Below are 15,252 nucleotides of genomic sequence, written 5' to 3' on the forward strand. Positions count from 1 at the left end.
TTCAGGGATGTGGGTAGACTGGCAGATTGAGCAGCCTTTTGGCTAGGCCCCGCTTTCAGACTCGTCTTGTCTGCTGTGTGGAAGGCCGCAACAACGTTTTCACTCGTCTTTGTGCGCCAAGACTGCCTTCTTCAGTTCCGTCAGTTCGTGCTTGTGTACGCCCATTGTGCGCTTACTTGGACACCTGGTTGGGCACCTAGTTAAGCTCATAGGGGCTCCCAATTGTGTACACACATGCCTTTTTTATGTGCACTATTTGAGCGTCCAGGGAGCTCTTTGTGCACGTGTCAAGGCACAGTATAGAGCGCATAATTTTTTGATGCACTATTGTCAGGTCCTGTTAGGACTTCTTGTCTAATGGCGCCCATAGCAAAGAAGTCTAAGGGCTTTCCCTTTGTGTGTTGCTTGTCAAATTCAGGCATCTCCGCCTGGCATTCCCTCTAACTTGTACCAGCACTGTTTGGAGACTCATGGGGAATTGCCTCCATTTGATTTTACTAAGTCCAGTTCTTCCCAGCCTGGGGCAGGAATGGATAAAAAGCTGCCAGAAAGGTTGCCTGATTTTGGACCTCCTCTGGTTCATCCTGAGACCAAGAAACTGGCACCGTGAGTCTTCAGCTCAAGAGGCCGTACTTTGGGGTTCATATGTTTTTGACCCTACAGAAGAGTGACTTTTTAAGGGACTCCACCTTTGGGTAGATCTGTCCTTTCGTCCCAGACAGCCCAGATGAACCCCCCGCCCCACCCTCCCAGAACAGGAGATGATAGGTTGCACACCTTTATCAGAGGTGGGTCGAGATCACCTCAGACCATTGGGTTCTGGAGGTGATAAAGGATGGCTCTGCTCTGGATTTTCACAGTATTCCTCGGGATATGTTCATGGTGTTTCCTTGTAATTCTCCGCTGAAGAGACAGCCAGTGGAGTGTACGTTGTCAAGACTCCTCAACCTGCGGGGCTGTGGTGCCCATGACAGGAAAATATGGGTCGATATTCCATTTATTTCATTGTGCCCAAGAAGGAGGGCTCTTTTTTACCCCATCTTGGATCTCGAAGGAATCAACCATCACTTGCATGTGACTCATTTTCGAATGGAAACCTTGTGCCTTGTGATAATGGCAGTGCAGTTTGGGAAGTTCCTGATGTCTTGGAATCTGTCAGAGGCATACCTACATATTCCCATCCAGTTAGAGCATCAACTTTTTCTGCATTTTGCAGTTCTGGGATGTCGTCATCAGTTTTGAGTGCTGCCTTTTGATTTGGCCACTGCGCCCAGAACGTTTTCCAAGGTTATGGTGGTGGTGGCAGCGGAGTTGAGAAAAGATGGGATCCTGGTACATCCGTGCTTGGATGACTGGCTGATTTGGGCCAAGAGTCTGGAAGAGAGCCTTTGGGTCTTGTGCAAGGTGATCTTGTTGCAGGAGCCAGGTTGGGTTGTGAACCTGGCCAAGAGCAATCTTCCGCCATCACAGTCTCTAGAGTTTCTTGGTGTTCAATTCGACACGAAACAGGGCAGGGTGTTCCTGCCGATGGGCCGTATTCAGAAGCTGATGGCACAGGTGCATCTCTTGTTGAACACAGTGTGATCCTATCTACTTGGATTGATGGCAGTGGCCATGGAGGTGATGCCATGGGTGAGGTCACATATGTGTCATCTTCAGCGCACTCTGCTGCAGTTCCATCCAGTCTCAAGACTGGATGGAACTGCATCTTCAGAAGATCTCAGCCTGCACATTGTCTCTTCCTGCAATGTAAGAGCCAACTTTCTTAATAGAATCTGGATCCAGGAGAATGGGAATTGTCAAATGAGGCATTTCAACTAATAGTGGATCATTGGGGGCTTCCATTTATGGACCTGCTGGCAATTGCTCATGATGTGAAAGTCCCTTGCTTTTTCAGTCGCAAAAGAGATGCAAAGTCTTTGGCATCGATGCCCTCGTGTTGGAGTGGCCAGAGGACAAGCTGCTGTATGCCTTTCCCCTGTGGTGCTTCTGGTATCACCAGATTGGCCCAGAAGTTCTTGGTATGCACATTTTGCGAAGACTCCTCTCATCCAGTTTCCGGCACACAGGCATCTGCTATGGCAGGGACCTTCACAAAGATCCAAATCGATTTTGTCTTACGGTATGGCCCTTGAGAGGGTTCAGTTGCTGAAGCATGGATAGTCTACTGCAATGATTGCCACCTTGCTGAGAGTGAGAGTTTTCCACTTCTTTGGTCTGTGTGCAGGTTTGGCGAGTGTTTGAGGCTTGGTGTGAAGATCAAAGGATTTTTCCTCATTCAGTTAAGATCCTGCTCATTTTGGATTTTTTTGCAGGATGATTCAGTAAGGGGTTGGCCCTTAATTCATTAAAGGTATAGGTGGGGGGGCTCTTACCTGTTTCCAAGGTCAGGTGAATGGTGGGCCCTTGTTGGCTCATCTGGTTGTGACCCATTTCTTGAAAGGAGGGAGGCAACTTTGTCCTCCTTTGCAGTTACCGGTGCCCTTGTGGAGTCTTAATCTAGTTTTGGATTTTTTAGCAGGCCCTACCTTTTGTCCAATGCATAACCTTTTCTTCAGGTTACTGACCTTAAAAACGGTGTTTCTTGTGGCAATTTGTTCTGCGTATCAAGTATCAGAACTACAGGTCTTATGTTGCCGGGAGCCGTTTCTATGCATGACTCCAGGGGCAATACAGCTGTTTACTGTTCCTTCCTTTTCACTTGAATCTATTTCCCTGCCGTCTCTGGACAGAGCAAGAGATGTGGAAGAATATTGCCTGTTACAGCCCTTAGATGTCAGGAGGCGTATCTTGAGATACTTAGAGGTTTCTGAACCTCTCAGGAAGATGGACTGGCTGTTTATACTCCATGGTGGTAGTAAAAAGGGTGAGTTGGCATTGCAGGCTACAAAGGCTTGCTGGATTAAGGAGGTAGTTACAGCTGCGTATGTGGTTGCTGAGCAGCCGTTGCCCAGACAAGTTAGGGCTCATTCCACTGGTTCAGGAGGTGTCATGGGCAGAGGTTCGATTGTTGTCTACCGTTGACATTTGCCGAGCTGCAACGTGGTCTTTCCTACATTCCTTTTCCAGGTATTATCGCCTGGATGTGCAGGTCCAGGAGGATGCAGCCTTCACACGTGCAGTGTAGACTGGACCGCGGGCAGCCTCCCGCCCAATTCGGGAGTAGCTTTGGTACATCCCACTGGTTCTGGATCCATCTGTTTGAACGCTAAGAAATGAGAAATTACTACTTACCTGATAATTTCCTTTTCTTTAGTACAGACAGATGGATCCAGCTTCATGCCTTTGGCTGCCGAATGATTACGCTATGGTCCTCCTGCGTGGCTGTGTGTTCCAGAGAGTACTGATAAGTGTTAATCCAGTCCCTGAGCTCAGTGTGTTCCTGTTGGCTGAGTGCTGGAATGGTAATCTGTTAATAATCAAGCTTTGTTCGTTTGTCCACAGTTGTCTTTTGCAGAGAATACTGGCAGGCTGATGTCACTGCTCAGCTTTGCTCTGTCTCCATCTGCTGGTAGAGGTGCATAACGCACTGGTTCTGGATCCATCTGTCTGTCCTTAAAGAAAAGGAAATTATCTAAGTATTAATTTCTCCTTGTGTCCCATTGCAGACAGCTTGAGCGTTGCCCCCAGAAATGGATTTCCTCTCAGAAGAACAGATCTTGAAAAATGTTGGTTTTAAAATGTGGTATAGAAGTAATTTTGTGTGAAAGAGATTTCACTGTAACCTTTTTTTTTTTTTTTTTTCCTTCTGCAGCATTCATTTTTAAAATTAGCCAAGCCTCTGTCCAGCCTCACCCCCTTGATCATCGCCGCAAAGGAAGCCATTAAGAACAGCAGCCGTTAGCACAGCAAGCCTTTACCCCCTCCTCCAGCTCCCGCAGACTGAACAAATTCTGTAAAACCTCAAAACGCCCACGCGGCAGGACAGGCAGACCGGGGAAAAAAAAAAAAAGGTGGTGAATGGCGGCCGTCAAGGGGCACTGCATCTCTCTCTGTGGGTCATTCTTCCAGCACTTTTGGACTTTAACTTATTTTTTTGAATCCGAGACGGGATGCAGAGACTAGAGCTGGGAGCGCGGCAGGCGAGGCCGTTACCTCCGACCGCTTCAAAAGTGAACGGAACGGGGCAAGGGTAAACAACAAAAAAAAAAAAACCTAAGCAGACGTTTCGGGCATAATCTTTCCAAGGCTGGGTGCAGGGTAAAGATGCATAGAAGCCCTTTGCAAGGTGGTCCTTTTCCTTTTTGAGTAAGTGCACTCAAAACAGAGACTCCGGTACCAAGGAAACTTCCTCCAACTGTGATTTTTGTCAACTTCTTCAGGAATATCCAACCACAGACAGTCTCTCGAGAAGAGCAGAATGCGGCTCAGTTCCTCTCTCTCTCTCTCTGTCTCCCCAGAGCCCTTCACCGCTCATCTCCCCCCCCCCGCTGCCCTCGACACACACACAAAGTGCTTTGCAAAGCATCTCGGTTGCATGTGTGCAGCTCAGCATCTGAAACGCACCATCCTGGGTGCATATTCTCAGTCTGATTTCTGTGTAGCTCGCTCTGATGCTTTGCTATGATGGGTTGTGTGTTTTTGGTTTTTTTTTTGCAGAGCAAAACTCTGAAAGGAAAGCAATCCTGTTCCACACCAGCCCGCCCTGAAGGTTGCCCAGGAGTCTGTTCTGAGGAAGGCAGGGTCCTTGGGGTGCCTGAAAGAGAAGAAATTCACCTTTTTTTTTTTTTAAACTTTAAAAGTCTCCCAAACTTTCTGGCACGGAAGCACACAGTTTTGTTGATGAAGGTATAGGCGGTAATTTGTATAGGAGAACAATGCAGCAGCAAATGCTTGGGGGGAGGGGACCTGCTTCGGGCAGCTTTTGGGAAACGCTCGCAGGCCGATGCAATGTGGCGCGCTCAGCACTGGTTTACCCGCGGTGGGACACGCGTTTTGGACGTGCGTCCACAGCCCCTTATGTTATAAGGGGATTCGTGTGTCCACCGCGCAGCGAAACTAATAACGCCCATCACGTGCAAATGCATGTTGATGAGGCTATTAGCCATGCTCCCCAGATGCACAAAAAAACCCAACTGTGCACCAGACCCGCACTTTTTTACGCTCAGAAATTAACGCCTGCCCGGCGCAGGCGTTAATTTCTGAGCAGCCCAAAAAAATATACAGAAAAGCAGAAAATACTGGCGATGTCAAGTCGGAGGAATGAAAAGTTTAAAAAAAAAAAAAAAAGTGCCAGCGATCAGTGTAGGGGAAAGGGTCGCTCAGTTAACGAACGTGTGTTTCCCTAACCCGTGGCTGTGCGCCGGCTAGGAAAACGGACGCCGATAAATTCGGCATCCGTTTTCTCAACCCACTGACCGCCGACCTCTCCTGGGCGCCCACTGCCAAGGAGGCGCTAGGGGGGCCTGCAATCGACCCTAGCGCCTCCTTGGCTGCGCAGCCCCCTAATTTAAATATTGCATGGCACCCCCCCCCCAGGAGAGGTGCCTGGGCGCCCGTTAGGAAAGCGGACGCCGCACACCTGCCTTCGGCAGACTTTTATTGCATCGGCGGTTCAGAATAAATCGCTGAAAGTCCTGCCCCAAAGTCATTTGAATCCCGAGACCTGCAAACTATCCCCGCTGATGGGAACCCAGCCGAGCAGCCGTCCCGCCTCCATCCCGAGCTCCTGCGTGCTGAAATGGCAAGAGCCGCCTTGGATCCTAGGGGTGCCAGGAGTACAGGGCCATGAACAGGGGGGATGTCGGGTGCCCAGGATGAGCTTTTTATGTCTGTTTTGTTTCAAAGTTTGCTGGAAAATGGTAGAAATCCCAGGGAAAAGGGCCCTAGGATGGCCAGCAGGAACTCATATTCAAAGAATGCTGGGAGAAATTTACTGCAAAAAAAACCCCAAAACACAAAAATCCCCAAATGTGTCATTTTGCAGATCTATTTTGCCAGGACTGCAGAACTTGAGTTATTTGCAAAACGGCTGTTTCTCTGTTGTTTTTTTTTTTTTTGCAGTGCATTTGGTACGGCCCCTCCATATCACAGTAACGGGAGCCCCGGAGGTTTTCCGTGACATTTGAGATTTATTTTTTTTGCCATGCCCCTTATATTTTCAGTGGACGATGCTGCGCTCTGCACAAAACAATACGAAAAAAAAAAAAAATTGCAAAGGACGTGAGTTAACGACCCAGTTGCATGGCTTGCGAACGGCAGGCCATACACGCGAAGGGGTCTTAGGATCTAGCCCAGGGGGAGGCAACTCTGGTCCTCGAGGGCCACAAAGGGGTCTGGATTTCCGGAAATCCCCGAGGAATGTGCGCACAAGAGCTTTGCATGCTCTGCCTCCATGGTATGCAGGTGCCTCTCGTGCCTGAAAACCTGGCATCCGCTTGTGATGCTCCAGGTCTGGAGCTTCCTATCCTTGAGCTAGACTCTACCACTTGAATCATTTATTTGGTTGTTTATTTAGCGATGGAGCTTGTTGAGGAGCTCATGTAAAGGTTTCTCTGTTTTTGTGTAGTGTCCTGTTTTAAATGTTTGGAAATTCTGGTCTCTGGATCTCGGTTTTTGTAGTCTGGAGTCGTGACGCCCGGTAGCACGGTTCCTCTGGACTGTATAAGCTTCTCTGCTGTGCAAACAGGAACGCATTGCCATCTTTTCATTTTATTTATTTATTTTATTTTTTGGTGCAAGCGTAGTTGAGGTTTCGCAGCCTCAGGCAGCAATGAACCCCGAGACCCACGCATCCAGAGCGGCACTTGGAAGATAGGAGACGCAAGCTCCGGTTGAAGATTTAATTACGCGTTGCTGCTTCCTGACATTCAGCAACTGTATGTCTTGTCACTTTCTGGTACCTGCACTAAAAGATGTTCCCCTCTCCCCCTTTGGCAGCCTAGAAATCATCAGTTCTGGGTATGAAATTTGTGGCTAAATATTGCACCCATTTTCAGAGCAGCGGTTGAGCACAACTGAACCTTTTTCCCCCCCAGCTACAGTTGGGGCACGTAAAACTCTACGGCGACATCAGCTGCAGTTTCATGAATTTTTCTGCTGTGTGAGCGTCCTCCACATTAAACTTTTTCCCAGGGCTCATCTACAACACCTCTTAGTACCGTATACCCTTTTTTAAAAAAATGCAGGTACAACAGCAAGGTGTATTTTCGCAGCTGCAGCCTGTAAAACTGTTGCCTGCGCTGTCGGCCTGTGGATTTTTCTAACTCCCTCAAGTTGTGAAGAGGTAATTTGCAGCGCCCGCCACTGTGAAAGGCTGTGGGCCTGTGCGGCAGTTTTTGCATTCGGTGCCGTGGTGTTGCCGCAGGCTTCTCCTGCCCATCTGAGGGTCTCCCGCGGCTGGTGGTCACCCTTCCCTACGGGTCTCGTGGAGTCTGCCATAATGCCTGCCCCTACAGGAGAGCGCTGTGCTGCTGGCCTCCAGAGACCGGGGCAGATACGAGAGAGCTTTTCATCTACTTTAATTCCAGTGCAAAAATTCCTTCAGACCCACCCCCCCAAATGGAAATATTTTCACATGCAAAGCTGCAACATTTGCTGCACTGGGGGAAAAAAAAAATAACTTTCTAAATTTGCTCTGTGGGTTGGCCGTTGACTCCCCTACCCTTTTGCCTTAACTACCGCGTTCTCTGAAGACACAAAATAAAGCAGGGCACATCCCCCGCCTCCGAGAGAGAAATTCAGCCTTTGGGTCGTTCCCCGTCGGTTCTAGCGTAGTCTTTCTGAAGTCTCTCTTAAATGTAACTGCCTTCGGGAAAGAAGCCCACCCCTGCTTCCCCAGGCGAGAGAGGATCTTATCCTGCGAGCATCCCTCGGGTCCCACGCGCTCCCTTGTTGGAGATTTCTGTACTGACCCCAGGGGACGGCTAGGAGAGCGAGCATCCTTCCAGCTGCAGGGCCCGGGAGCACTTCAGCTGACTGCATCAAATGCTGGCACTTATTTTGCCTTTTTTTTTTTTTTAACTCGAACCACCTAAGAATTGTTGCATGTCACACTGAGCCTCTGTCCCAAATATTCTTAATCCCATCCTCACAGCTTGGACAAATACAATTCCTGCTGAAGGAAATGATCAGGAGCAGTAGCTTTGCAGTGTCTTGTTTGTTTATTTTTTAATTTCATAATGCAAATAGCTGCTCAAGTCCTTAAATACAATTTAAAGAGTGATTACTATGCATTTTTGCAAGATGTTTACTTAACTGAATCACTGATCGTGGGAGGCCGTGAGTTTTGCACGCGGCATCTGTTTCCAACGACCTGGCCTCCCTTGCCCCTTGTTTTTGGTGGCCCTGTAATACTATGAACTGAACGGATGCGATCTCTCTGTGGGGATTTTATATCCGCAGTAACATTAAAGCCTCCGTCCCTGCTATCTCAGCACTGCAGTAAAAATGCTGGGCGCTTGGGGTCTGGGCCTTTGCTTGAATGGACGCGGTTTCCAAAATCACAGCCACTTGTTCCAAGTCGGGAGCATTTACAGGATCGTTCTGTTAAAAATAAAATACCAGCCCTTCTTAGTCAAGGGGGAGAAAAAACTCTGCAAAACTGGTAAAGTTACCCAAGGCTCTGCAAGGACAGTGATGGGAATGCCCAAGTTTTTCCTTAAAAATAGATCGTATTAAACCCCTCCGTTTCCTTGTCCTAGTTATGGAATGGGAACCTGATCTTGAAACCTCAGGCCCATGTGATATGGGACAGGCAGATGGCCATTATGTTTGCATTATGTACTTAATTCTTTAAAAGGCAGCACCAAGCAAAAACGTGCAAAACATCCAGTGTCCCGTTGTACCCTCTTCTCAAAACACACACTTGAACTGATTTCATAAAACAGAAGGGATACAATTAAAGTTCCTGTTTTGGCACCAAATGAATTTGCATGTGTCAAACTTGCCACGGTACAGCAGCACGCAAATAATTTCCGAGACCCACATATAATTTTGTAAGTGTATGACAGTATTACTTTGTCTTTTTAGAAGTGTTTCGCTGCATGTTTCTGGTTTGTCGTCTTTTTTTTTTTTTTTTTTTTCCCCATCACACTTTTATTGATTTGCAGAGGTGGCTGATATGCATTTTTCCAGTTTATAGCTTGCATACATTTTCCCGGAATAATAATCCAAGTTAGATTTTTAAATTTAGCCAGCGAGTGTGCAGCACCTGCAGAGAACGTCCCTTTGTTTCTGTGCGGATGGGACGTGCTTTGTGCATTTATTTCATTCCGCTTTAGTTATAAATTCCTTCCTTAGTATAAAGCTCATCCAGAGGCAGCAGGAGGGTCCCAAAAAATGCACAGCAGAAAATCATTGATAAACCGGATCAGTTCAGGTTCCCCTCCTAATGCATGGGAGCAGTAGAATGCTTTTCTTAGGGGTAAGAGCAGACTCCAGATCACATAATGCAGTGGCACAAAACCTGCTGAAGCCGTGATAGACTCAGACTACCCCCATGGTATGAGCAGTAGATCCAGGATTTCCTGGTGTCCCTTCCAGCAGGAAGTGTTGTCCGATTTGACAGAAGTTGTGAAAAGCACAGTAGTGTAAATTATTTACTTCCCTTGTCAAGTTATCCTGCATTTTAAGAGAGGGTCCTGGATGCCAGGAGCTGAGGCACAGCTAGTGCCCTTAGTCTCTTCCCATGGTTTTTTTTGTCACAGGATTGGGCAGAGGCTGTCTTTTGACCAGCAATGCTTGTGATCTTTTGTAAATATGTACTGTACATGACCATTTTTTCACTACTGGCTGCTGGATAGCCTAACCGTGGCGTACACAGATGCGTATTTATTATTCCTATGGTTTGTTTTGCTATTCAGGCTACTTTTGCAAGCAGTGACATTTTGCCTTAATATTGTCGACCCACATACCCAATGCCCATGAAAGAAAAGGAGAAAAAAAGACCCAACAGTCTACCAAAGTACATTATGATTACTAAACTAGAGGAAATGCAAAGCTTTCCTCACAGATGATCCATCTATTCTTTTTAGCATCATATTTCAGAGTGTTGGGAACCTGTTTCAATATGAGTGTACAGAAAAGGTTCAGCGTGAAACTGGTGACAACATGAAACTGCAGAAATACAGCTTGGGATAGCGTTGAATCCAAGTTGGTGGCATAAATCATTCCTGTACTAGAAAGAATAAACTGTGATTAGTTAACGGGCACTTATAAAGCAATCCTCATTGGAGGCCATGCTGACATACACTTTCCAAATGGATAATAAATTGTGTACTGTCATCGACGCCAACACAACCACTCTATCCACCAACCGATATTTGACTGATATTGAACTGTAATGCAGAGGAGGTTCTACCGTTCGGCATCTGTTGATGAGTTCCTTTGAAGATATAGTAGGGATGAACAAATTCTTCACAGTAATGCATAAGCCATGGTGGCTAACGTAGATCTCTACAGGATGCAGAGAACTAGGTACTATGGGGACTAGATGCAGTCTCTAGCTTGGCATTAGTATTGGAGTTCATTTCTTTGTCGATGGATAGAAAATCTGTACATGCCTAAATGGAATAACATGACAACCACATTGCTTTGTAGATGGGAAATGGAAGTAGAGGTTAAGCTGGTATCCCCTTTAGCACATTTCAGTGGTGGCATGGGCGCCTCCCTTATCTCTTAGGGAATCTACTTCAGTTTGGTGATTAGTTCATCTTTGATGTCTGCGGCACCCAATTGTTTTGATACTGCGTCTGGAGCTTCTACAGCCGCATTCCCTTGTTGGGTTTTCAGCAGCAGAGGACCAGCTCAAAGTGGGGAGATGGGATGTGAGTGACTACACTTTAGTTATCAATGTTGCGGTTTTGCCGAAGAGAGACTCAATCGTTCAACCCTATGGGACTTCTCAGACACTGACAGTGACTTGAACATTCGTGGGAGTGCGTGTGTACGTGTGTCTGTGCGGAAATATGGACGAGCTGAGGCAGTTTTCTGATATGCTATGTGTGAATTTCTAAAACCAAGCAAGATGTGGAATTGTTGCTTTTGGAACAATTCTTGTGGGGCATTGCTGCTGCTTTCCAGTTTGGTGAGAAAATAGGGGGATGAAAAATTTGAGATCCGATTTAAAAGTACTGCATCTCAGTTTTCTCAGGATTCATTCAAAATTGTGAAATGTTTGAGCACAAGGGTCTGGCATGGTGTCTGTGATGTGAAGTGTCAGTAAAGCGTTAAGTGATGTCAAAATAAATATATGGTAGAATTAAAGACAGACCAAATGGGCAAGCTGGCAATTTTATGGAAAAGAGTACGCCATTGAATATATTGAAAAGTGCATCTGAATATGTGTTTCCAGCAAGAAATTAAATATAGCGAGCAGCTCTTCAACACAGAGAGTTGCTGGTTTGTTCTTTTGTCTATCGTGGACTGTAACTGTGTAAAAATATATTTTTAGCAGGCTAAAGTTGAGAGAGGGAAGTTGACTCGAGCCCTTGTGGTGTCTAAATGTTATCCATTGCTTTTGTCAAGCTTTACCCATTGATATCAATGCTTCTACTCCGTGGGCTGGCAAATGCTCAGTGTTGGATGAAATAGGTTCTAGTCTCTTCCCCATCATCCCCGTGCGTTTTCATAGCTCTGTAATGGTATAAAGGTAGGAGGAAGTAAAGTCACCTGGCGATCTCTACAGTGAGCTGAGAGCAGATAAGTCAAATGTGCCGGGCTCGGCACCCCAGCATGTTCGGAGACTTGGGCAGTATTTGCCCTGTTTCTCCTTCTTAAGGTGTATTTGGGGGTTAATTTTCAAAACCAAGTAAGAGAAGTTGAATCCTCTTGACGTTAAGTCAGTTGATAAGTACTATGGTGTGAATCCAGCCCGGCATGCATCACCTCTGCTTTGTGCTTACTGCTTCCAGTGTTTAATACCTTGCATCCCGAGCTTGTCTCCAGACAAGTTCACAAATGCTCTGATGAAGACAGCCATCCTTATTTGTTTACATCTTAACTTCCCCTCCCTCCCCAGCCTTAATGTGGATAAGTTTTTGCCAGCAATATTCTAGAAAGCAGTTTTTGCTTTGCCTGGACATGACTGACGACGCATGGGCACATTCCTCTTTCTCCTCCTCTTTGTTTCACGTAGTTTATTGCACAGGGACCAGAACATGGTTGCCTACTTCTGGGAACTGTCCTTGAGCTTCCAGATTAAGGAGAAAACGGTGCCTTACCCTGTACTGTCCAGCAACACTGACCAATGCTGCAAAATCTTTGTGAGAGCAAGCAAAAGCCCCTCATGGTCCCCTCTTCTGAGAAGAATAAGTGATGGCTCCAGTAGTAATGGGTTACTTGAGACAAACAATTCTCTGAAGGGTGCGCAGGTGAGACTTTGCCAGCAAGCTGCTTCCCCCGGTGTGCAGGAGTGATGGGTATCATTCTAAAATCCATCACAGATCTTTGTGTAACTGCCTGCAAGATTCCATAAGGGGTGATGGCCTGCCATCCAGCTGACCATTTTTTTGGATAATTTCCAGTAGAGAAGCAGGGATGGGGACCACTTGTGGTGTCGGAAATGGACATTTTAGAACCTGGTGCCATTTCCACTCCCATCTTGAGGTTGAGGCTAGAGGGTCCGCAGCAGGGAAGGGGGGCAAGCACAGTTCTCACCCGCAGGCGGAATGTTCTTGGCATGGACACGGGGGCACTAAAAAGCAGGAAGGTAATTATCCTGGTGCCATCGCAGTCTAACCTCCGCCTAACCGTGATTGAAATAAACAGCAGAATGAAAGGTAGCAAGCTGTGCAGGTACAGTTTGGCATATTACAGGTGTATTTAGGGTATGGAGAGAATTAGGTTATTTCGGAAAATACTGCAGCCCAGGACACTACTGAAGAAATATTCTGCTTGTCACCTCCGTACATAGCTACAGACTGTGTATATGGTATACTGCGCGTGTGTGTATGTGGAGATATATACATATACACACACGTGCGCGCAGTGCTAGGCACTTTAACTTGGAAGCAGCCTTTCAGCAGCACCGTTAATTTCAGTTTTGCTGCAGCTGGCCACAACACGTATACACGTGTGTGCACGGATGTAGCCAGTATGAATGAACAATGAGATTCCAGTGGGGAAGCAATACTACGCCCAGTGGGAAGGCGCATGGCCAAAGCAGGGTTATGTTTCATAAAACCTAAGTCTTGGAGGCAATAGTGCTTGCAGTGGTCACTCTTCTCTTCTGAGGCCAGCTGATTATATGAGAAAAATTAAAATAAAATCTCCAAAACACTGGAAGCAGTAGTGTGGTGATGGCTCATCGTGTTGGCCTCTGACAAAAGAAACTTAGAGGATGCCGCCGCCTCGCCCTTTTAACCACGTGATCTTCCCTGCACCCTCCGGAAGTTTTGGTTGCAAATGTAAGGTTTTAAAGCTATGGGTAAATACGCACAATGAAGTACAGACTTGCGTCGCGAGCTCCAGCCACCGGAGTTGTAGCAAAGAATTCAGTATTTAGAACCTCCCCAACCACAGGTCACCGTTCTCATGCTGGCAACTGGATTTTTCCTGAGGCTATCCCAAACAAAAGCAAACTAACAGATAAGAGGAACCTCCCACATTCCTGTTGTTTATCTAAATTGTATCTCATTTTGCTGTACATTCCTTTTTTTTTTAGGATGTGTTTATCTGTACAAAAAAAAATGTGTAGTGAAACTCTTCTGTAACTTTGGATGGAGGTACTCATGAGGGTTTGGGTTTGTTTTGTTTTTTTTTGTTTTGTTTTGTTTTTAAATAAGTTATTTACTTTGTAAGTGTGCTGAGGACATGAATATTTTCGGACCTCGCAGGGTTTTTGGGGGATTTTTATGGGATTTTTTTTTTTTTTTTTAAAGAGAATAATTTTTGGTTTGTTTCCAATGTTAAGTTATTTTAAATTGTGGTTGAAGCAATAGAAAATTGAATTATGGATTGTGCATGACTGTCTTGAGTGTAAAAATTATTGCAGTTTGAAACTTGGACCTAAAGTATTGCAAATAAAAGTTATAAATACCATTTTTAGTATGTGTTATATGCATTCTGCGGTGAATTTATATAATGTTACTTATTTTCACCAACATCGATTATTGTAATGCACTTCTACTAGGCTTACCATCATCCACTATTCGGCCACTACAAATTCTACAGAACACTGCAGCTTGAATTCTAACAGGAACTAAAACATGACCACATAACCCCCACTTTAATTTCACTGCATTAGCTATCAGTAAAATATCTAATAGAATTCAAGAGTATGCATTCTGCACAAAATCAAATATGGGGAAGAAACGGACTGGCTTAATGCTAACATTCGACTTCATACCGCCCAAAGGAAACCTTCGCTCTGCCAATAAAGGTCTGCTCTCTATCCCTTCCGTTCATCTGCTCATTTAAGTACGAGAACGCGCACTATCACCTGACGGACCTAAAATCTGGAACTCTTCCAACAGAGATACGTCTGCAGTCTGAGCTAAAAACTTTTAGAGAAGAGGTGAAACTATGGCAATTCATGAAGGCCTATCAGGATATAACATAACTCATAATCTGCATCTACCTTTCCTTCTAACTTTACATGCCCTACAGTTACCCTCCCTTTTAAAGTATTTGTCTACATTGTTTTAGGGGAAGGAAAAAAAGCACCTAAATTAACATAATATTTGATACCATCAATTATTTAAATTAAAAATTCATATTTATTGAAAATGTTATTAATTTACATACAATTCAAGCTACTCATACATAAATTTAGTGTATAGAATACACAATTCCTAAATCTAAAAACCACTCTTCAACCCTCAACTATGCCTAATCTCAAGCTATCACTAACAGTCACCCTTTATACTTAAGCACAGTACATCTCAAAATAGCTATACTTTTTCATGTATAGCTCATTTCCATCAGTGAATATATAAAAATAGAATTTACAATTCATATGGCATTCATCCACTTATCTATTACTTAATAATACAGTACATTACTCAAAAAAGAACTATTATGCCCAACCGTGATTTTCCATTTCTTAATATCACACAGTGTCGTTTTGATGGCGTAACCACATTACTCGCTTGTCCCTGTCCGTTTCCCACTGTATCAAATGATGGCGTGGTCACATTTATTTATTTAATTCTTTTCTATACCGACATTCATGACCAAAGTTTTACATCGAACATGTGTGAGTTGCATTGACCAGGGGTAATAACGTTAACTTACTCATTAAGCAGGGAGGAGATTAACAAGGGAAAAGGGTTACTAGAGCTAGGAAGATATGGGAGGTAGGGGAGTGGAAGG

General features: G+C 45.3%; 1 protein-coding gene across 3 annotated transcripts in view; it reads left to right on the plus strand.

Annotated features, from left to right (window-relative positions):
• PAK3 (p21 (RAC1) activated kinase 3) overlaps positions 1–13,980 on the plus strand; it is a 295,456-nt gene extending 281,476 nt beyond the window's left edge. For all 3 annotated transcript variants that reach the window (XM_029607628.1, XM_029607629.1, XM_029607627.1), the window contains one exon: positions 3,755–13,980. In XM_029607628.1, coding sequence (XP_029463488.1) covers positions 3,755–3,844 — 90 coding nt within the window. In that variant the 3' untranslated portion in view covers positions 3,845–13,980. The remainder of the gene's footprint in view (positions 1–3,754) is intronic.
• The last annotated feature ends 1,272 nt before the right edge of the window (positions 13,981–15,252 follow it).

Source organism: Rhinatrema bivittatum, chromosome 6, assembly GCF_901001135.1.
Source record: "Rhinatrema bivittatum chromosome 6, aRhiBiv1.1, whole genome shotgun sequence".
Classification (NCBI taxonomy): domain Eukaryota; kingdom Metazoa; phylum Chordata; class Amphibia; order Gymnophiona; family Rhinatrematidae; genus Rhinatrema; species Rhinatrema bivittatum.